Source organism: Trachinotus anak, unplaced genomic scaffold (assembly GCF_046630095.1).
Source record: "Trachinotus anak isolate AG129_WGS33_773 ecotype Australia unplaced genomic scaffold, CSIRO_AGI_Tana_v1 ptg000019l, whole genome shotgun sequence".
Lineage (NCBI taxonomy): Eukaryota > Metazoa > Chordata > Actinopteri > Carangiformes > Carangidae > Trachinotus > Trachinotus anak.
In genome coordinates, this window is record NW_027273870.1 from 25,272,514 (window position 1) to 25,294,084 (window position 21,571).

The following is a 21,571-nucleotide window of genomic DNA, read 5'->3' on the forward strand; positions in this document are numbered from 1 at the left end:
ACATTACACTATCACATTCTCACTATCGCCATCATTAAATATACAGTATATAAATATCTAAGTTCTAAAGTTCATTGGTTTGTTTATTTTGCCACTATGCTGGTTACTACTTAAGATGACATGGCTAAATTGAGGAAGTCGGATGCTGGGATAATAATGAGCTGTTGCCTCCATGTTCACATCAGGTACTTAGCACAAAGCAAGCTGGATAGATGGCAACGTCAGTATATTTTGCACAGAGATCCAGATACTAATCAGTACTACTGCCTGGCCTTTTTTTTTGATGTGAGAGTAGTTTGTAGTCATTTGATTGAACACACCTTTAGGAAAAGGTACCATGCGAACACAATATAAACCAAAGTGATACATTTCTTAGTTGGACCACAAGGCTCCTCTACAGGACAGGGCCACAAGGTTATGTATAATACATGTAATGAAATCACCATACAATAAACCTGCAGGGCTTCTGCGGACTATGAAGGTTTGGGTAATCAAGACCCTTTCTTTATTTATTTGGTTTATTTGTAAGGCACAGGTACAGAAGACCACTGACAGTTGCAGAAGCAGTGTGTGTATAGCTGAAGCTAATCTCTAACACCAGTGCCTTGATGGGTCAAGTAATCGCTAACAGTGCTGTGGCTCCAAACTGTGGTCAGGCGTGTCCTGTTTGCTTTAATTATCCTAGAGATGTGTCTAGAACTTGACTGGAGTCCAGCCGTGGCAAATTGAACTGATTAGAAAGGTACATAGCTGTGAAGGTCCCACACTTCATCCTGCATGTCGGGACAAAAACCAAGATATGAAGTCCTACAGGAATTCTCGAGGGGACTGTAATTGCTTACTCAAAGCTTCAATTGATGCCAAAGGAGCAATTTTGTAAAGTACTGCATTAAAGGTCTAAATATTTTAGTAAATGAGACTTTAAAAAAAAATCTTTTATACATTTGCCAAAAATTCTAAAAACATGCTTTCACTTTATCACTATTACTGAGTGCAGATTGATGGGCACATTTACAACTAAATCTACAACACGAGGTGTGCAAAAAGTGATGACACCTTATTATTAATCTACTTAATGAAGCTCTGTATGAAACTACCCAGGCTGCCAATTAGCTAAGGTTAGCATATGGCCTGGAAACAGGAGGAGCAGCTAGCAAGTTTGGTAACAACATCTATAGGAGCACAGCTAAAGTTCTGTCTGTAACAAACAAGTTATACATTCGTTTAATTTTTACAGAAGACTTTAAAAAAATAAATTAAAAAAAATCACCTTTTAATGTCAAGTTATGTGCCAAACTATGAGAGAGCGGTATCACTCAGGAAGCCAATGAGCCTATTTATCTAAAGGTGAAACTATCCCTTTGGTAAGTCAGGTTAAAGTTATTTCAGTTGCCATTAACAAGTGGGAGAGGGGTGGTCAGGTAACGTTTTCATTCAAGTGGCCTTTTAAAATATGTTTCCCTCATGTAGCCCAGTAAAAACAGGAAGACAAAGGAAGCAGCACTTTGTATTACAGGACATTTTTTAAGGTGGATAGTTAGACAGGTATTCAGCGGAGTGTCGCAGGGGATTGGCTGAGTGTGGTGGTGGTGGTGGTGGTGGTGGGGGGGGGGGCACAGCTGAGCGCACCTGCAGCCACTTCTCCTTGATTAAGCCCCCCTGAACCGAAGCACACGGGCCGCCTGTGCTGCCCGCTGCCATGGCCGAGTCCCGGAGGGTCCCGCTGACCACTTTGTCCTGTGATGCACCTTCATCCTCTAAGAGCCAGAAGTCTCCTTCAGCGGTGGAGCGGGGGGAAGGCACCGGTTCAGACCGGGCTGCTGACACCGACACGGTCCGGCTGGTCCTCACGTTGTTTGAGCCTGATGAGCGGAGCTTCCCGGAGTTCAGCTACAGCCAGCTCACTGACAGCACGGTGGGCTTATCCTCTGCTCAGACACCGCGTCCTTTACTGTTGACCCAAATATCCTGCAGGGAAAGAAATTCCGATCCAAACCAGTCAGTATTTTAGGGGCCATGCTTTTCGCAATTAGCAGGGAATTGTAGGGCTAATCTGTGCCGACCTTTTTATTTATTTAGTATTTATTTATTTAAAGGGGAAAAAAAAAATCACCGAAGATTTGCTGTAAAAAAATGTTAAGATACTTTCTCTTTCCGTTTTTCTTATGTGAATGTCACATCAAAACTAATTGACCACTTGGAACACAAATTTTTAAGATACAACTTGTGATTGGTGTTTGTCATTATTTTACTTTATTCATAAGTAATCAAATTAAAATGTCCAGGCATTTCTGCCATATAGGTTCATGCCCTGTGCTGACCTTGTTTAAAGGTCCCATATTGTATAAAGTGAGATTTCCATGCCCTGATTATAATGCAAGTCTATGGTCTGTTTTTTTTTTTTTTTTTTTTTTTTAAATACTGTAACAATATCACAGTGCTCAGTCCACAGAGAAACGCACATAGCCCATATTCAGGAACTGAGCCTTAAAACAAGCTGTCAGGACATCTGTAACTTTGTGATGTCACAAAAAAAGCAGTCACTGCTCTCAGCCATGCTCCAAGCCCAACCTGGACCCACCATCCAACATTGCAGGATTTGGTAACTTTTAGTGTTTACCTGAAATCTACTATATTTTCATTCAATCACCCAGAAAACAGTCAGCCAATCAGAGGAAAGGCTCAGAGCCTCTCTTCTGATTGGCTCACTAACTTGCCGTTACTAGAACTCCAACAGACGGAAGCCTGAGAGAGGAGATGTAAAACTACATTGACATGGTTTTTGCTACTTAAAACCACAAATATATCTTATTATGGATGTCAAGACTACAAATAAAACACAGGAAAAGTTCAAATGTGGGACCTTTGAAAATATCTGACTGGGTAAGTTTCGCCTTGTTTAAATATTTAAACTTTTTTTTCCTCCCCAATCTGTTTAAAAAAACAAACAAATGATTTCACAACAATAGTGGATTTAGACATTCCACTACTTCGAAAACTGTCCAAAATTAGTGGTAAAGTGTGTAAAATGTAAAGGTTCATATAAGACGTTACTTTTTAGGTCACCCACACAAAGGATAAAGGTCCACTGAGCAAATACAAAGAGGACGAGAGGAGAGAGGATGATGAGGTCGCTGCTATTGCAAGGAAATTGGAGGAAAAATATGTGAGTAGCTTTTTTTTTTTTTTTTTTTTTTTTTTTTTTTGCAAACCTGACCCTCTAGTTAAATTAAGGTTTTCCTTTTATTCTTGGTGTTTTTGATATTAGTTGAACAATGTACTAAATAGATTATTTTATATTTTACTGAATCTCTTTGAACAAAAAGTCTTCATCATAGTGGTGCCATGCAAATGGAAAGATCATACTTTTGCATCCTCTCACTGCAGGGTGGCAAACCCACGAAGAAGAAGGATCGCATTCAGGACCTGATTGATATTGGGTACGGTTATGATGAAGAGGATTCTTTCATCGACAACTCGGAGGCTGTGAGTCCACTGCTAAGTCACACCTTTGAATTTCCCCAGACGTGTTATCAAGTCATATTATTTGACATTTCTTATATCAGCATCTTAGTTATGTTGAACAGACAGTTTTCACACACTGTACCTAGGCCTTGTTTTTTCCCCTGTAGTAATTAGGAATTTTTGGCTTTTCATCAGTTTACCTCACTCACCACTGACCAGACCTTTTCTTCTTGAACAGTGACTGATAAGGCAGTTCACTACAAAGCAAGTTATTCCAAAAAAAAAAAAAGGCTCAGACAAAATTTCCTCTGCTCATGTTTTCTTTGGCTGTTTTTAATCTTTCTTATTGATGAAAATTATGTAATCTAATGATAATATCGCTTCTGGCTGGTCTCTGTAGTATGACGAGTTTGTTCCGGCCTCCATCACAACTAAATTTGGCGGATTCTACGTAAATTCGGGCGTGCTGCAGTTCCGCCAGGCTTCCGACACTGAGACAGAGGACTTCGAAACAGAAGAGAAAACACTTGAGCTCTCAAAAGTAGGTGGTGCGTCAATGTGAAGCATCGAAATGGATGATTTGTCTCTCAAGTAGCAGACTTCAGTTTAAGAAAATGTTTTTCTGCTATTTCAGAAGTGACTGAATTCCAAAACTGTTCTTTGCACCAGTGTTTTGTGTCTTGAAAAGGTTTCAATTTGATTAGATTTCTCAAGCGTATCTTGTAAGAAATAATGCCTTGGATTGCACATTTGTAGAAACGTAAACTCAATGGTGGACAGGATAAGCCAAAGAAGAAGCCGTGCGTGGCGGGTGAAGAGATGAAAAGCAAGATGGATCCTAAATCAAGGTGAGGCCGACCAAAGTAATATTACCTTTTGTGTAAAGTCTGACACTGATGCTCGAACATTTGATTGAATGTGATTGTCATAAGCGTAATGATCTTGTAGCACTTTGTCTGAAACTGGACCGAATGACGACATGATGATGAAGAAGAAAAAGAAGAAGAAAGCTGTGGGCACGTTAAGTGTCACAAGCATGCTGAAAAAGTTTCAAAGAGAGAAGGAGAAGGAACGACAGAAAATGGAGAGAGCAAACCAAAGGGCAGTAGGGATCATGGGTGTACCCACAATCCCTCTGTGCCCAGCAGACGCAGCCGGCGGTGGAGGCTCAGGACTGACCGACCCTCTTCTCAGTTTGATCGGGTCGACCAATGACCACGCTCTTATCCAAGCAGCCAGCACAGAGGACTTTGATATTGATTTGGTCTCTTTATTAGATGCCAGTGAAGAGACTTCGTCACCAAAATTAGTTCCTCAACCTGCCACAGAGACGCAGCTTTTCCAACCCAAAACAAATAACCATACTCTCACTCAAGCCCAACCTCCACATACAAAGACTGATTCCCAGCCAAAGACTCATCCAGAACAAATCCAGCTCCTGCCAGAAGCCAGTTCTACCTTACCACATCCATGTGCCCCGCTACCAGAGCGACTTACCCCAGCACTGGAGGACAGCATTAGAAAACTCATGGCAGTAAGGTTACATTTTGATATTTATATATGCTGAAATGAAGATGTTAGTGTGTATGTGTCAACTGTAAACAGACAAGTGCAGGATGGTTGCACAGATGACGATCACTAATTTTTCAGGCTGCCAAGACCTTGGAGGGAGAGTCAAAATTCAAGTTCTTCACTCCGGAAATCAACTCGATCCTGCTAGAGTGAGTAATCCAACACCAGAGCCAAAGAAAATGTTGTCTTAAGCAGGGATTTACTGGAAGCCTGTTTCAAACCACAATCGACAGCAAAATGCCAGAAATCATGCTTGTTAAAGGTTACACGTGTGGAGAAGCACATGGTGTTGTATCATTGTATCATATTAACCAGTTTAAAGTACAAGATCAAGCTGGACTGGACTGTCTTCAAAGTTGTTGCTTCCTCAGACTGATCTAGAATCAGGAAGGTTTAGAAGGAAAGATATTTGAATACTAGAGTCCTGGACACCACAAAATGATATCTGCTAATTGTTTTTATATCCTGCCTTTCATATTTCTTGCCACACTAACAATATGATAGAAATACCCATGGTTTGTAGAGCATCTTTAACCTTGAGAGTACAAAGCTACATTCAGATACTCACACACAGTCATACTGAAATGATTCTGAGGTGCTTGTTAAGAGGGCAGAGCTGTGGCTCAAGGCTTCCAGTTGTTTGATATTAATTCATTCAGTTGTGTTATTTGCATGAGCCATCCATAGTGATGTTGAACATGGTGTTTAAGAGCATAGTTCAACTCTCTGTCTTGGTCCAGGATTGAGTTGCAGTGTCGGGAACAGGGTGGCCAGTTGCGCTCCAAAGTGTACACACACCTGTCGTCGTTCCTGCCCTGCAGCAGAGATACACTCCTCAAACGTGTAAAGAAACTGTTGGTCACACACACAGTGAGTTGAGTTGTATTTTTGTTACGGAGAGAATGGGTTGTTCAAGCATTATGTTTGTATGCGACTAACTTCTTGAATCTGACACTGACAAGAAGGAAGCGCCTGATGTGGAAGATCCCATGCAGAAACTTAAGGAGGCCATCGGCAAAGCTATGCCTGAACAGATTGCGTGTTACCATGCAAACCTGCAAGCATATGAACAACTTAAGGCTTCAAAGTAAGTTGCATATATTCTTGGCAATGAGTGAGATGGAAAAAAATTTTATTCGCATGATTTAAATTGTTGCCTTTTATTTAAGACGGATACTAATTGCCTCTAGGTGTCTGTAGCCAACAATGCTATTTGCACCCAGGGTGGATGGCCAATGTGGCTATTTACAAACAGGTTTTGGACTCTTGTGGACCACTTCAATGGTCTGTTTTAACCCAAAGCATTTTCTTTTTCTTTAAACCTAACCAGTTAAGCTAATTTTTGTTGCCTAAACATAAAACTGAATTAAAACTGAATATAATACAAGTTAATAAGATGATTAAAAATAAGTATCAACTTTTGATTTCAAACACGAGTTGAATTCTAGTCTCCTGGGGGAAAGGCCGGTGCTAAACCCCTTCATCCATCACAATCTTTTTCCCAATGAGTACTTTGTCACTCTTGTCATCTGACTTCCTAAAGTCTCTGCTATGGCAACATTTAATAAGAACCTAAGGGCAGCAGATGCTTATTACACGGTGCACTGCAACATTTGTGGCCTGTACAGCATTTTTTTTAACGGTGCAGAAAACAAGGTGCTTTTGGAGCCATTGTGTGTTCCCTAAGGGTGTAAATAGCTGAATAGATGCCATGTGATTATTCTTACCCATGTGCAAATAGACACTCAGTTTATTTAAACAATTCCTATTTAAAAACCAGCAAACCATGAAGAGGATTCTTTTTCCTAAATTTAATTTGATTAAATGTCCGAAGTGAACTAAGCTCCAACCCTGAAGTGGCTGTTTTACAGGAAACTTTCATCATTTAAACTTAATGTCAAACGTGGCTGCTATTAATTACAGCAGGCTACTCATTCTATCCATTATATTTGAAACAAATTTTTACCCACTTGCCTTGTATGAAAGGACATTTTTGTACAGGTAATAGCTGAAGACATTTGTAAACTATTATTAGATGAAGAACAGAAAATCAGGTCTGACTGCAAATAATTTTTCTTTCTTAATTTGAACTATGTCAGGGCAACAGAGGAGGGCAACGAGGGCAAACAGAGTGTGAATGCTGGCCCAGAGGACAATGTGGAGGAGAAAGGTGGGAAAAGAGGAGGTCCTAAGAAGTTGTTCAAATGGAACGAGGAGATCAGGTCAGACGTAATAAAGACCAGTACAGTGAAGTATGAGATAATTTCAAACAAATAACCTGTGTGAAAACATGAACAGAAACTGGAAATTAAGTGGCGTACTCGAGCACACGTTCTTTCTTTGAAAATCAAACCTGTAGTCTTTATCCCTGTGTAAATTTGATCATGTTTTCTCTCATGCAGGGAGTGCTTGTGTCATGTGTTACGGCCAAAGATAGAAAGATATAAAAATGAAAGGAAAGGGAGCCAGGAGATGGAGGAGTACCTCAAGACGTTGCTGGACAGTGAGGTCAAACCGCTTTGGCCGAAAGGGTGGATGCAATCCGGGTACGTGATGTATGACATACTGGTGCAAACTTGCATACATCTTCAGTCATAAAACGTTTTTCATGCTTTCAAAAGTTTTTCACATGCAGACATGCCATTTCATTTCTTTTTTTCTTTAGGGCGCTGATGAGGGAGAGCAGGAAATTATTAGGCCTCTTCGCCTCATTACCGTAAGTGCTCCAATCAGTTTAGTTCCAGCTACATGTTTAATTTTGTAACTAGCAAAGCACCAACAAATTTGACAGCTCATCAAATATCAATGAAACTGTCTTGTGTGCTCCAGAGTGAAGAAGGCCAGATCTGATAAGAAGCGGTCCTCTATCGCTGGTGCTTCCTCAATGTCAGACGTTCTCCAGGGAGCTCTGCCACTGAAAGGAGAACTCCTTCAAGAAATGGATGATGACTTTATTGAAGGCTCAGATATTTCCAATTCCATGCCACTTGGTGCTGCAAAGAAGGAGCCCACTGCCTTGAAAAATGTGGAGGGTAAAAAAGGAGGAAGAGTGACAGTGGATGCTTGTTCCACTACACCTGTGGACTCAGGCGAACCTCGGGTCAACACCACATCTGCTCCAACTCATTCACTTCTGGATCTCCTTGCTGATCAAGCACTGGCTCGAGAGCAACCTCTCAGAGTTTCCCATGAGCTCCTAGCAGCAGCTGTTGCAAAATACAAACATTCAATTCAGCGCTGGAGCTTTGAGGGGGATACCAAAAATCCTCCTCCACCTCTTCAGTCCAGCCCAGTTAGCGGGGTATGTCAGGTTGTTCATCCACGGCTACTGCAGACAGGAGACTTTGCCGGGCATGTGGATGCTAGCCAGGCGAAGATCATTTCTGATGATTCTGACATCACCATACAATGACCACTCCCTGTCCAGATTTACACATGGTAAGTTTTATTTACTTTTTTGTTGGTAAAACCTTGGTTATTTATTTAGAATGTTTAATACTCTACGATAATGATTTAGTGTATCGCCTGGGGTGGGGGGGCTCACGAGAGACAAATTAAAAGAATGATCAGAATCGATGCAGCAGAGGTTGAAATATCCTCACCTTTAGTCCCTAATATGGGTCATGCACATACACTGGATCCTACATTTCCCATAATGCAATTAAGACCATTCTTTCCTTAGACCTGTCCTGATTATGTTGAACTCCACAACATTAATTCCATGAGACACCTGAGCGAATCTGCTGATGAAGACCAAGGGATGTGGCTGAAAGCTCAGGAAAAGCTAGTCAGCTGATTTAAGTTGATATTATGGTGTCAAACTTTCCAAGGTCAAGAACTGACGTTTTACACTCAGTCACAGCCCAGTTTATGTCAAAGGCTGTCTGTTTAAAAAAACAGAGACACCCCCGATGTGGCAACTATGAAATCAGGGTAATTTTCTCAGGCTCTACAGTTTTCACTAAACTTATTTAAGATGACAGAATGGAGCAACCAAAATAAGCAAAGAACAGCCTGTTGTTTTTGATAAAGTTAAACCCAAAAATGTCACCCAGACATTTTTCGTGGATAGAAAATGACACATTTTGTGTTTGTCTCTTCTTTCTAGATGGGAACCGTATCCATGGAGATGAGCTGGATGCATGACAGGACTCTAACAGAGTAGTTAAATAAAATCAGCAGTGGTAAATGTCTACTCAAACAAAAAAGTCTATCAGCTAATATTAGTCAAACATTTTGTCACCGCCACAATCTAGTTCTCATTTCAAGATGTGTTGTCATTTGCTTTCCATTATTTTTAATTGTGTTTGGATCAGTACATTATTGGAGATGCAAACAAACTGAAGAGTAATACTTGTGGTTTTCATCCATGAAAGGACAAGCTGCACTTTTACCATCAAGTAAACATCTGGACATCTCACTCCTCATCTGGATCTGACAACTCAAATCTACTCAGTGAATCACTTCTGATAACCACCCTTTAACTATGACTTGTATTTGAAAACTTTTGTTTGAAATGTAAATGATTTACTTTATATTAATAAATAATAAAGATTACATGACATAGCCATTTTTATAGCCCGTGTTTTGGTGTTGGTGTGAGCTCTGGCCGGCAGGTCTGATGTCTCAGTCACATACTTTTTAAACCACAAAATTCTTCCACACATTTGTAACTACAGGGGAAACAAGTCAAAAGCAAGAATGTACTGCTGTTGGATGTATGATGGTTCATTTTAATATACAGCAACACGTGACCTCAGTGAAGAAAGACCTGGTGCTTTGCAATGTTACGTGTGGACCCCACAGTCAGGCAGCTCCATGTATGCAGGAAAAACACTAACACGGTTTTGCACAAGTTCATAAGAAACGGACAAGGAGGTAAGACTGATGACAGTATGATTGTTGATTATGTTGTACAAGATGAGAATTGGATATTTTTTCTGGATGATGTAAAATGTACTAAATATCAGAAAGTGTACCTGGGCAGGAGCTCTCACGTAGAGAACTCCATTGTTCCCCATTTGTTTTTTTTAAAAGGTTGAAGATGCAGACAAAGACAGGAATTCAAAACAAAATATGTACAAAAGAGAAACAAAACTCTGAATGTCCAAACATTTCTCACAGCAGGAGCAGTTCATCCAAACAGCCAGAGAGATGGCTCACAGACCACGCTGGGTTCTTTGAGGTTTTACAGCCAGTTAATCATCTGAATAAACAGGATGGCCAGAAGGAAATACCTATTACAGCTGTTTGCGGTTCCTAGAAAGAGGAAGAGACAAATGAATTCCATCAGTTTGGTGGACCTCAAATCTTTGCCTCGGTTTAATTTTTCTTTGTCAGTCCCCTTTTGATCATGCAAGACGCTATCATAATATACTGAAGCAACATTTCTCAGAAATTCAATGCAGATAACACAAACCTACCACTGCCACCAATGACTTCCACCTCCACTGTAAAGTTTTTCTCTCCCAGTCCTTTTGTCCAGACTGTGTATTTCCCAGCATGCTCTCTGCTTGAGTGAGTGGGCACGGCAACCACCTGCCCATCTCTGAACCATGTGACTGAGGGTTGAGGGTTTCCTCTCACCTCGCCGGTGAAGCTCTCGCCCTCTCTCACCTGCAGTTTTGTGGGAGAAGTAAGGTGTGGACCAACTGAGAGAGGGGAGAAATCACAGGTGAGAGTGGAGGAAAAGATGTTTAACACAAGGAGAGGAAGTAGTGTATTGAAAAGAGGAAATATTTTAAAGATGTAAAGAGAACCAAGAGACGTAGAGGGGGGAGAAGAGGAGAGGTTGACAATTAAAATTCTTATAGGTAAAAATTATCCATTTGAAACATATAACAAATGTTGCCAGTTTCACTCACAGAGGACTGTGGCATTGAGTTTTTGTGACATCACCACTGGAGGATGCTCTGGTCCCTCTGGTCCCAATTCCAACTTGGCTTCACACCAGTACTGGACTCCATCATCCTCTTTACTGGGCATAATGTCCATAGTGAAGATCTCAGTCACGGGTGTCTTCTCTGTGTTGTTGGACTGTAGTTGACCCAGTGCTGTTCGTCCTCTGTAGAAGGTCACAATGAGGTTCTCAATGGGAGCAACATCCTGTACTTCACACCGCAGAGTGTAGTGACGACCCTCAAACATCGGCCCAGTGTGATTAACAAAGCTGATGGCCACGCGGTCTGGAGGCTCTGTGGGGGCAGATGTACAGATCAGCCACACAGAAGAAGTTTGATGCATATTCTAACATTTCAGGAAGGTAAGATTATTAACTCACTGTAGACTATTACAGGGAGATTATTGTGGCATGGTCCATGGTCAGATAGTGCATAGCACATAGCTGTGATGTTCCACTCAGTCATGCTGTCCACACTCCAGACTAGAAAATGATCCATGGTAGCAGTAGGAGTCGCCTGGAGTTGCAAAAGGTCACAAATTAAAAAGCTGTTGAGATTCTGTTCACTACAACAGACGTTATCATCTGGATGGTAGCCTTCTAGCTTATTCGGGGCACCTTTACATTGTAATTCCACTACCACAGCCCTGCAATTAACCCTGTCTTTCCAGGTGTCGGCTGTTGGTAGGGTGCAACTCTCTTGGAGCCTTTGGGTGTGGTGCTCCAAGTAGGGGCACTTCATAGTTTTGCTAAGGAAACAATGGAAACACCAAGTGGAGTGGGTGTGACTGAGAATATCCCAGGGGAGATATTCTGAGCACGTCTAACTGGGAGGAGATCCGCGACAACCCCGAACACTCAGGAGACACTATGTTCCATCTGGCCTGGAATGACCCTGCCTGGGCTAATACACTGAGGACATGACATTTCAGCACAGTACCGTCCAATATGTCATCAGTAACTACCGTGTTAAATCAGTGTTGAATCAGCCCATCTGACCCAGTGTCAACAAAAGTTAAAGGGATAGTTTGGGTTATTTGGTGTAGGGTTGTGTAAGGTTCTTATGCAAAGTCAGTGTATTACCTGCAGTAGATTTTGATTGGCACCCTTGAAATTTGAAGAAGTAGACGCAAGTTCCTATGCTGTAAATCAGATGTTTGAGTTTGAGAAAGAGCCAAGTGTCCATGTGCTTGTGCGTAGGAATAGGTTAGTTCAGCTGATGAGAAAATTTAGTTCCAAAAGAAAGGCCTATTTGATGGCAAGATATATTCTAAGCATAGCATGCCCTTCTACTGATATTAGTTGTTTTTTTGGGGGGGGGGGGCATTTTTTTTTTAAGTGACTAAAACACTTTTTTTGCAGCTTGCCCCATCCACAGCAGCACATTACTCAGCCTCTGTGCCAGTACTCGAGGCTGCTTCTCCAAACTAGGAGCTCACTGATCCAAATCAACTGCAAGTAATACACTGACTGATGTATAAGTGCCTCACATAACCCCACTTCAAATAACCTTACTTTACAAGATGATCACTTTACATGATCATCTTGAATAAAACGGGGGTTTTGTTGCAGGAATGTTGGATTGTACAAGTACATGTGTTATTCTGTTAAATTAGCTACTTGAAAAAAAATCTAGTAGTGCATCTACAAGAAATGATAAGTGATGGGTATTTCACACTCTGGCCACCCCCAGCAGACCAGGTATCAGTGCAGTGGTCAGAGTGCGGTTTGTTGCACTTGTAACCAGACCCAAAAGTGATGTCACATGGGTCCTGGGGTACAGCAGCAGGTGAGAAATTACATAACCGGAGGTCAACAAAGACATGATCGGGGTGTTAAAGGTCCCACATTGTAAAAAGTGAGATAACCATGTCTTTTTTATTATAAAGCAGGTCTAGGTTCAAGCCATCAGGATGTCTGTAACTTTGTGATGTCACAACAAAGCAGTCCCCACCCTCAGCCATCCTCCAAGCCCAGCCCACTGGGACCCACTGTCCAATTTTGCAGGATTTGGTTTCTGAGTGTTTACCTGAAATCAACTATATTTTTATTCAATCGCTCAGAAAACATTCAACCAATCAGAGGAGAGGTTCAGAGCCTCTCTTCTGATTGGCTGACTGACCTGTTGTTACTAGAGCTCCAGAGAGAAGCCTGAGAGAGGAGATGTAAAACAGCATTAAAACAGTTTTTGATATTTAAAAAAAACCACAATCATATCTTTTCATGGATATCAAAACTTAAAATAAAACACCAAAAAAGTGTAAAATATGGGACCTTTAACATTACTGAAGTCATATATTCCACAACACTGATTCACCTACCAGGTTGCCTTCCCAACCAATAGGAGAAAAAGCCTTCTCTGTTACAGAGCAGTTAGCTGTGGCTGGGTCTTCAAACCTGGAAAGGGGGAGTTTACAATTAGTCGCAAATTTCCACAGAAACAGGGCAAAAGCACACTTCCCAAACAGGTCAGTGATAGCACTGATAAGGAAAAGGAAAACTGTTCAAAGGAAGAATATCAAATGTGTTTTCAACCAGAGTATTTTTTGACTTTTAGTGCCTGCATTTGAGCACAAATTGGGCAAAGAATCACATTTTTCTCACGTGAACGGTTCTCCATGTTTTTCTTCATCACTAGTTTAAAGAGGCATCAGCTGCTAAACAAGCATAAATAATTGCCAGAATACAAGATCATTGCCTAGCCTAAGACGGCTGGGCAAAAACGTGTACCAGATACTTGTATATCAATGTAGGCAACCCATTGCTCTCAGGACAACATGTCTGCAACTTCAAACACTCTTTACCCAGTGCTACACTCTACCTCATGTTTCTACAGGAGTGTAAATCTCCACTACTCCTAAGAAGTCACTTTCTCTTTTCTCTTTCAAGGAGGGGAAGGAAGACACATAAGAAAATGTTTTTGGAAACACTTTAATCACTGAGTCAGTGTGTCAGTGAAATAATCAGTTATTTCTGCCATACCTGACCACCAGGGTGGAGGGTGATATCGTCAGATGGCAGTGGGCTCTTTCTGCTGAGTCTCCGGAGCTGCTGATGAAGGAAGGGGTAGGGAGAGAAGCAGGGAGAGATGGGAGATTTGATGGTGAGGGGGGTGAGATTTGCAATGGAAGAAGTGGAGAAGGTGTGTACATGGAAACAGGGGATGAGGTAACTGAGGTCACAGGAGTGGTCAGGGAGCAGGAAAAGAAGAAAGACACAGTACGTCATATATAAACACTGAATACAGGATAAAACAGTGCAAGAATTACAGGGATAGTTCCTGTTATTTGATGTGAGGCTGTGTGAAGTACTTGTCTAGAGTCAGCGTATTACCTGCGGCAGATTATGATCAGTTTAGAGAAGCAGTTGGGAGCACCAGCACAGAAGCTCAGTGATGTCCTGCTATGGATGGGGCCAGCCACAAAAACATGTTTTAACCACACCACCAAACACCAAAACAAACCAATATCAGTTGAAGTGTACGCTATATGTGCTCTGTAGGTGCACTTGTGCGTAGCAATATGGTAGTTCAACAATTGAGAAAACATAGTTCCAAAGGAAAGGGCTTTTTGATGGCAAGATGAACTGCTGAAAATATTCAAAATAAAGCCTACACTTCATCTGATATTAGCTTTTTTTTTTTTTTTTTTTTAGTGGGCATTTCTTAAAGTGGCTAAAACATGTTTTTGGCTGACCCCATCCACAGGAGCACATCCCTCAGCTTCTGTGCTGGTGCTGCCAACTGCTTCTCTAAGCTGAGAGGGCGCTGATCCAAATCTACTGCAGGCAAAACACTGACTATGTATAAGCACCTCACACAACCCCCTGTCAAATAACCCAAACTATCCCTTTAAAGATTCTTGCCCCAGCAGAAATCATCATGATCAGTACCTGGTTTTAAATCCAGTTACTGAAATACAATTCTGTGTCTCTTACAATGTTTATCTTGGTGCAGCGAGCTGTATGAACTTATGAATCATTTTCCCCCGCCTTAACATAATACAGGCAAGGGTCAACTGAATTTTGCCATCTCGTGAAATAATGCTCTTTTTAGCTGATCTATTGTGAACCATTGTTTCGTGGTGCCCTGAATACACCCAGTGTGTTCCTCTGAGGAAGGAAGGACACCCTGCCCAAGTGAAAAGAACTCCCTTCTCTTCTCTGTGACTATTGTTCCACTGAATCCTGTGCTTGTTCTACTGCCTATCAGATGATCTCACTCACAGTAGCCGGCTGGTGTGTGTGTCGGCATACCAGCTGTCAAAATTTATAGTTATGTTTCCCACATGCCACTCTGCAAAATGAGTCTAATGAGACCGCTACCTGGTTATGTCTATTCAGACAGTCTCCTCTATAGAGCTAAAAAGGACTGTCAGGTTTGAATGACATCTACAGTATGTCACATCTTTTACTTGAGTAAAAGAGTCATTATGATCATTTAGAAATTCCCCAGTACAAATTAAAAACAAATCACTTAAAGCATCAACATTAACATTGTTCAGGATGGGCCATTTCACTATTAATTATATTACATATTATATTTTTAGATAATTAATATTGATGTCAACATGAAACTAGCTTTTTTATTCTGTAGCTGGTTGGACAGTTGCACAAATGTATCTGTCTGGTGGGAAATTTAATCTATGACAATGTTTCAAATTGTATAAGATAACTTTTTTTTTAAGTAGCTGTAGTTGTCAGATAAATGTAGTGGAACAAAAGGGTCAATGTTTAAGTGACATAAAATGGTAAAGTTTGAGTAGCTCAAAGTTGTACTAAGTACAGTTACTTCAGTTACTTTGTACCACTGCAAGTATTGTCATTCATCATTTATAACACACATGATTAAACATCCTTTGCTGTATTTATCTTTGGCATGGTTCATAGTTGGAGGTGAAGACCCCACCACAGGGTTTATAAAATAAATCTGATTTACTGTGATATGATGCCGGATAATGAAAGACAAAGAAGAAAAAACATATCACTGCTTATCAAAATTTTTTTTTTTTTCAGATTTTTCATGTTAAGTCAGGTTTATTTAAATAGCCCTGAATTACATATTTGCCTGAGAGCTTTACAAACTATTTAACATAGTTGGTCAAGAGACCCTCAATCCCTGTTAATCCCTCTGCTGACACTTCTGTTTCTGTCTCAAAAAAATGTCTGAAATGACAAAAAAAAAAAAGAAAAGAAAAAAAAAAAATCCCTCTCTGGTTGAACTGCTCAACAATGTTGCACAATCTGTGACGAATGGTTGCAAATACTGTACATCCCCCACAGCAAGATCCCAAGCCAAAATAAAAAGTTTACGGATTTAAGTGAGCAGCCTGTAACATCCTCTCTACCCTGACTGTTCACATGTCGCTTCGTCTTATCATCATACCTGCCCATAGCACCCGCTGTCATTTCACTCACCTGGGCCGAACAGGCGAAACAGCAGCAGCGTGATTGGCCAACCACAAGCAAACATCCTTCATCAGTTTCCCTGGCTCAAAATACCGGCTGCTGATATGACGTCTCTCTCTCTCTCAAAGACACGTTACTGGTTCTGTGATGCTGGCAGCGACTCGGTCTGAGACTTCTGAGAAAACACTGACTACTTTTAGCTTTTATGGGAGTGTGGGTGTGTATATTTGTATGTGTGTGTGTGTCTGAAACTAATAATCAGCAATTTCTTTGCTTTGGCCTCTGAAACCCACCATGGGCGTTCTCTTTTGGTATATCAAGGGAGGAAGGAAGGGAGGGTCAAGAAAAATGTAGTGAAGTGCTGAGGCATGAAGGGCAAGAATGAGAGTGTGTGTGTGTATGTGTGTGTGTGTATGTGTGAGAGAGAGAGAGAGCACTTACACAGCATTGGTAAATCTTTTGAGAATACACAACAGTAAATTCAAAGATGATGTGTTGTCACAGAGAACCCGCCTAACTCTCACTGTCATGGCCTCACACTTTGGACCCTACTGTGTATAAAGACAGGTGTGGTCTCTTTTCAGTGTTACTTCCACAAATGAGTGACTAGCTGACGAACTTAGTGGAGCGTTTAATCGTTAAAAAATGAGGGAATGTTGGCCCTGCTTTCATCAGATTTTGTTCCATGTCTGCTTGATGTGTAAATAAGCAGCTGTTAGCTGACACGTTCACTATAACATTCATAAGTTTGTGCTGCCTCTAAAGAGCCAAAAAAATTATAATTACATTTTAAGCTTTTTTTAATGCTGTGTATACACACATACAGCTGTGCAAAAGGTTTAGACACTAAGAGTAAAGTGAGGAGGTAATGATGCCATAATTCATTCTCATTTATTAAGTAACTTTATGCAAAATACAATGAATGGGGAAAAAAAAAGCCTACATCCAATCAATATTTCCTGTGACCACCCTTTAAAAACAGCACCAGTTCTCCTCAGTACACCTGCACACTTGTACTTGGCAGGTAGATTGTTCTAAGCCTCATGAGAACTTGCCCCATTTCTTCTGTGGATTTATTCTGTCTCAGTGTCTTCTCTCCTTTCATTAGACCCCAGACTGACTCCAGGAAGAGAGAGCCACGGTGAAGAAATTCCTGAGACTGCTGAGGCCCGGAGGAGGATGAACCACAACAATGCTGCACAGGAGTTCAAGAAAACAGATGCACAGGTGCAGTAGATGCTAAATCGTGTCTCAGACGCAAAATGGCCACAAAGAGGAGCAAAATTATTATACACTGACAAAAAATGACCAAAAAATACCAAGAGGTGCAAAATAAATACGGAGACATGATTGACCACAAGGTGACGTAAAACAACCACAAACACAAAATGACCACAAAGGGGCATAAAATATTTTGCTAATAACTCTCAAGGTTTTACTTATGTAACATAAGTTTCATAATAGTGCTATATAGTTTTATGTTTATGTTTTTAATTGTCATTGTTGAGCATTTTATTCTAGATTTTATTTTACTGTAGTTCTGAATTTTATATGTTGTTTTCTTTTACCACATAAAAAACTTTACAACAATGGTGAGATATTGTTCAAAAAAAGCAAGTAAGTGGATCTTTAGTTAAGATTCCTTTGGTAAGAGTCAAAGCAGCATGTAGTCATGCAGATAGTTTGGGTTTTATTTGCTGCTTCGATCAGAATTTGAACAGAAACAAAATTGCATTCACCTCCATCATATTAGGATAGAAGCACAAATGAGGCTAAATTAGTGAAAAGTGAAATTAGAAATAATAGATGTCTCTAGAACTGCCAGTCACCATGTCCTCTGAGGCAAATCCATACTACTGAGGTGACAAAAACATTATCTTTTTTTTAATACCAGAAAGTAATAAAACATACTTTAACACAAAGAAGTGACAAAATAAATTGTAATATTATTTTGTAATTTAAAACGTGATCTAGATGCAGAGAGCTCTGCCCCACGTTTACACGGGATTTAGAGGATCCAGTGAAGTGGGCTGTCACAACCACAGAGCCTCGCTGTGCCTCTCTTCTCGGCACAGCGTCTCTTTAGTCCAGCACCAGTTTGAGAAACGCCTCAGTGTGGACAACATAATTCATTCAACCTGTTTCCCGTTGTAACAATAAGTTTGTATATAACGTCTTAATGTGTCGTTATAGCGTGGAAAACATCTTGTCATAAGATGAACTTTCCACGGGCCACTTCCTGACTTCTCTCTGGCGCAGCAGTGCCAGCCAGGCTCTGCGCCCTCAAACTTTCGTAAAACTTCCTGTTTGTCGGCTGGAAAACGAAAGTAGCCCCGCTTTACATTTCGACCATTTCCTCTGCTTTATCTGAAGGCTGTGGCTGACACGGTGAGTCCTTTTTGCGGTACTCTATGAAAACCTAACCCCCCCCCACCCCTCGTGGTCCAGGTCGCGGTCCTGGCTCTGGTGGAGTGCGGCCTGCCGACGCGCCGGTTCCGCACTCAGAGTTGGTGAAGCGGTGTGAAGAGCTGCAGACGCCGGGGCTGGCGGCGGGCAGCCTGTCGCCTCAGACAGGCTTTCACACATTATGTTTCAGTACTTTAATGCTGGCTGTTTTATATCGTGTAGTTAGCTCTTCTCCAGGCTGCATGGTCTGTGACCCGGACACGTCCACTCATATTAGATCATAAGCCCGTGTCTGTTTACTGCACTTTACACATCTGGGTGGGAGTCGTTGCCACAGGCCAAGGACCAGCTGATTCCTGATCAGGTGTACAGATCTTGAAGCCATTAATGTTGGTGCCATTTCTCAGAAGTAGGCTAAACATTTATGAAAGGTTTCTGTACTGTAATTAATGGCTTTACCAAAGTCCGTGTAGAAACAACTTTAACATTTACACCTGCAGAAAGACTTTTAAGAAACTTAAAGGTATGATTTATTTGTAATGTAGTTGACTGACTAACATTTGTTGATTGCATTTTATTTAGTGAGAAACCTGTGAGAGCCTTATCAGCTACTGACTACTGCAGGCTCCATGTCTCATTATAGAGTGACGCCCATTTCCAGCATATGATATATAAAGATATGACTGACTAGTCCATTGGAGGGGGTCTTCCTGGTGAATCTAAAAAGACATGTGTGAAGCTGGAGAAGGATTTTCCATATCAAGGCAACCCAAAAGTTCTCATTTACATTTACAAGTGATCTGCATCAGCAAAATGATTTGTTAACTAGTAATAAAGCCATCAGCCACAGCTTATAAAGCCTTCATAAAAAGTGGTATTGAAAAAAAAAAACATTTGTCACTATATATCACTTTACATTTTGATTTAAAATGGGATTCAGATGCAGTTTTTTAAAATCAGGACAATTTATTTATGGTCTTGTTGTCGGAGTTAAAGAGGAACTTAATATTAAAGAGATTTAATTGTGGTCTGCTGCAGCACCAGAGCTTTTATGATACCACAAAATGCTTTGTTCCATCTTCCTCCTCTTAATAAATTAGTCCTTATTAATTAATGAACTACACATGACATTATAGAAATGTGTCAACTTCCTTGTTCCCAGCAAGAACAGGCGTAAAAGGAATGTGACAGTTTGGAGGATACATGCCTTTGCTTTGCTGCCAAGAGTTATATGAGAACATCAATACCAGCCACTGTATCTGTTCAGTATGAAGCTGGAGCCGGCAGAGGGTTAGCTTAGCCTAGCATAAAGACTCGCAAGAGGGGGAAACAGCTATCCTGGCTGAGCTAAACCAAGTCCACCTACCAGCACCTCTAAAGTTCACTAATTAACACATTACCTCATTAATTTAATCTGTACAAAAACAAAAGTGTAAAAATGACCAGTGACTTAGAGACGGCAAGATTCCCAGAAACCTCTGCCTGGGGGTGCCATGGGGCTGATTAACAGGAAAAGATTTGTCAACAAATTTGAGTTGCCTAATATTGATGTTAAAAAGCATTTTATTCAGGCAAAGTAGCTCAAAAGAAACATTGCTGACTTTTTGAGATTGTATGTGAACAAATTCATATGAAAATATCTTTAATTTTTAAGCAAAAATGCTAAAACATTGTGTGTTTCAGCTTCACAAGTTTTCTTAGTCTCTTGTGATAGTAAAGTAACAAACCGAGCTATTTAGGTGTGTCGTCTTGGCCTCTGGGAAAGTGTGATGGTCATTTTTCTCTATTTTTGGACATTATATAGATGCAATGATTAATCAATTAATAATAAAAAAAATCTGCAAATTATTCTATAATAATAATAATTGTTACTTGTGGCCTTAGTCCAGCACAAAACTAATGGGGGAAACTAATTGTCCATCCTCTGCCTGTTCAGTGAGCAGAAATGGCGGTTCCAGAGCTGCTCTTGGATACTCTGGATGGGATGAATAATGCTGATTTCGGAAAGTTTAAGTGGTACCTCTCCATAGACGTCTTGGACGGCTGCAAACCAATTCCTGTGTCACGTCTGGAGGACGCACCCCGCACAGAGACTGTGAGTAAGGTGATTCAGACCTACGGTGAGGAGTTGGCCGTGAGCGTCACTCATGAGGTCCTGAGGAAGATGAACATGAACAATGCTGCACAGAAGTTAAAGAACGCATACGCAGGTGCAGTGGATGATGACTAAAATTACCTGTGAATCAAAGTAACCAAAACCAGCTTCTGTCCAAACTTTGTTTACACCTGGCTTTACTGATTTTCTTTACCTTTTCCATCTCCAGGGGGAAAAACAGCAGTACCCTCCACCTCCTCCTCTGCTGCAGCACCTCTTCATTCTGCTCCCGCCCCACTGTCCGCTCAGCAGGGAGGTGTGGTCATCGCCCCGACAATCAGTGGTTCCACCACTGGATCAGTGAATATAACCATCCACAAAGCATGATTTGTGGATGGTTGAAGCTGTTTTTACATCTCACAGATGCACGAGTTCAAAATAAACAACAAAAACAAGCAGTGTGGCCTGCACTTTTTTTCAACACTACACTATCAAGTCGTTCAATATTAGTATTTCATTGAACCCTTTGTGCTCACAGAGATTACTATGAGGACTTAGAATAAAAAACGTATAAAGTTATAATCCAGAGGAGTTCAGCTCTGTGCATGAAACGCAGTATATTTTATCGAGTGAAAGGCACAGGTGATGCAAATAATGTTAACCATGGCTCTCTCCTTCAAATCCAACAGTTCAGTAAACTAATCCTGTGACTCAGGCACATTTAAAAC

The 21,571-nt window shown here is 40.9% G+C and overlaps 3 protein-coding genes across 8 annotated transcripts; 2 read left to right on the forward strand and 1 right to left on the reverse strand.

Annotated features, from left to right (window-relative positions):
• The first annotated feature begins 1,625 nt into the window (after positions 1-1,625).
• LOC139635903 (ubinuclein-1-like) lies at positions 1,626-9,607 on the forward strand. 3 transcript variants are annotated; one of them, XR_011694308.1, is made up of 15 exons: positions 1,626-1,915; positions 3,062-3,166; positions 3,388-3,486; positions 3,866-4,006; positions 4,222-4,313; positions 4,414-4,999; positions 5,116-5,186; positions 5,778-5,907; positions 6,000-6,124; positions 7,137-7,259; positions 7,440-7,583; positions 7,703-7,753; positions 7,867-8,475; positions 9,146-9,221; positions 9,414-9,607. XR_011694308.1 is itself a non-coding variant. In XM_071503463.1 (14 exons), the coding sequence occupies exons 1-13, from the start codon at positions 1,700-1,702 to the stop codon at positions 8,447-8,449; spliced, it is 2,466 nt and encodes an 821-aa protein (XP_071359564.1). In that variant the 5' UTR covers positions 1,626-1,699; the 3' UTR covers positions 8,450-8,475; positions 9,146-9,607. The 3 variants fall into 3 exon arrangements, 2 of the variants coding, with proteins under 2 accessions (XP_071359564.1, XP_071359566.1); XM_071503463.1 differs by having other exon boundaries at positions 9,146-9,607; XM_071503465.1 differs by having other exon boundaries at positions 6,003-6,124; positions 9,146-9,607.
• A 142-nt stretch (positions 9,608-9,749) lies between these two features.
• Positions 9,750-16,597, reverse strand: LOC139635916 (intercellular adhesion molecule 2-like). Of its 3 annotated transcripts, none has more exons than XM_071503486.1 (7): positions 16,352-16,597; positions 13,919-13,984; positions 13,258-13,333; positions 11,318-11,453; positions 10,902-11,231; positions 10,461-10,688; positions 9,750-10,296 (listed from the first exon to the last, which is right to left on the reverse strand). In XM_071503486.1, the coding sequence occupies exons 1-7, from the start codon at positions 16,411-16,413 to the stop codon at positions 10,226-10,228; spliced, it is 969 nt and encodes a 322-aa protein (XP_071359587.1). In that variant the 5' UTR covers positions 16,414-16,597; the 3' UTR covers positions 9,750-10,225. The 3 variants fall into 3 exon arrangements, with proteins under 3 accessions (XP_071359587.1, XP_071359586.1, XP_071359585.1); XM_071503485.1 differs by having other exon boundaries at positions 13,919-13,987; XM_071503484.1 differs by having other exon boundaries at positions 13,919-14,108; positions 16,352-16,596.
• Positions 16,598-18,404: 1,807 nt separating this feature from the next.
• On the forward strand, positions 18,405-21,301 carry LOC139635920 (caspase b-like). 2 transcript variants are annotated; one of them, XM_071503493.1, is made up of 3 exons: positions 18,405-18,730; positions 20,685-20,958; positions 21,073-21,301. In XM_071503493.1, the coding sequence occupies exons 2-3, from the start codon at positions 20,694-20,696 to the stop codon at positions 21,228-21,230; spliced, it is 423 nt and encodes a 140-aa protein (XP_071359594.1). In that variant the 5' UTR covers positions 18,405-18,730; positions 20,685-20,693; the 3' UTR covers positions 21,231-21,301. The 2 variants fall into 2 exon arrangements, with proteins under 2 accessions (XP_071359594.1, XP_071359595.1); XM_071503494.1 differs by lacking the exon at positions 18,405-18,730 and adding an exon at positions 18,833-19,112.
• The last annotated feature ends 270 nt before the right edge of the window (positions 21,302-21,571 follow it).

Coding starts and splice junctions, on each gene's coding strand:
- LOC139635903 (XM_071503463.1), top strand. CDS start 1,700: ATGGCCGAGTCCCGGAGGGTCCCGCTGACCACTTTGTCCTGTGATGCA. Junction 1,916..3,061: donor GCCAGCTCACTGACAGCACG/GTGGGCTTATCC, acceptor GTTACTTTTTAG/GTCACCCACACAAAGGATAA. Junction 7,260..7,439: donor AAATGGAACGAGGAGATCAG/GTCAGACGTAAT, acceptor TCTCTCATGCAG/GGAGTGCTTGTGTCATGTGT.
- LOC139635920 (XM_071503493.1), top strand. CDS start 20,694: ATGGCGGTTCCAGAGCTGCTCTTGGATACTCTGGATGGGATGAATAAT. Junction 20,959..21,072: donor GTTAAAGAACGCATACGCAG/GTGCAGTGGATG, acceptor TTCCATCTCCAG/GGGGAAAAACAGCAGTACCC.
- LOC139635916 (XM_071503484.1), bottom strand. CDS start 16,406: ATGTTTGCTTGTGGTTGGCCAATCACGCTGCTGCTGTTTCGCCTGTTC. Junction 11,454..13,257: donor TTGGTTGGGAAGGCAACCTG/GTAGGTGAATCA, acceptor TTGCAACTCCAG/GCGACTCCTACTGCTACCAT. Junction 11,232..11,317: donor TCTCCCTGTAATAGTCTACA/GTGAGTTAATAA, acceptor CTGCCCCCACAG/AGCCTCCAGACCGCGTGGCC.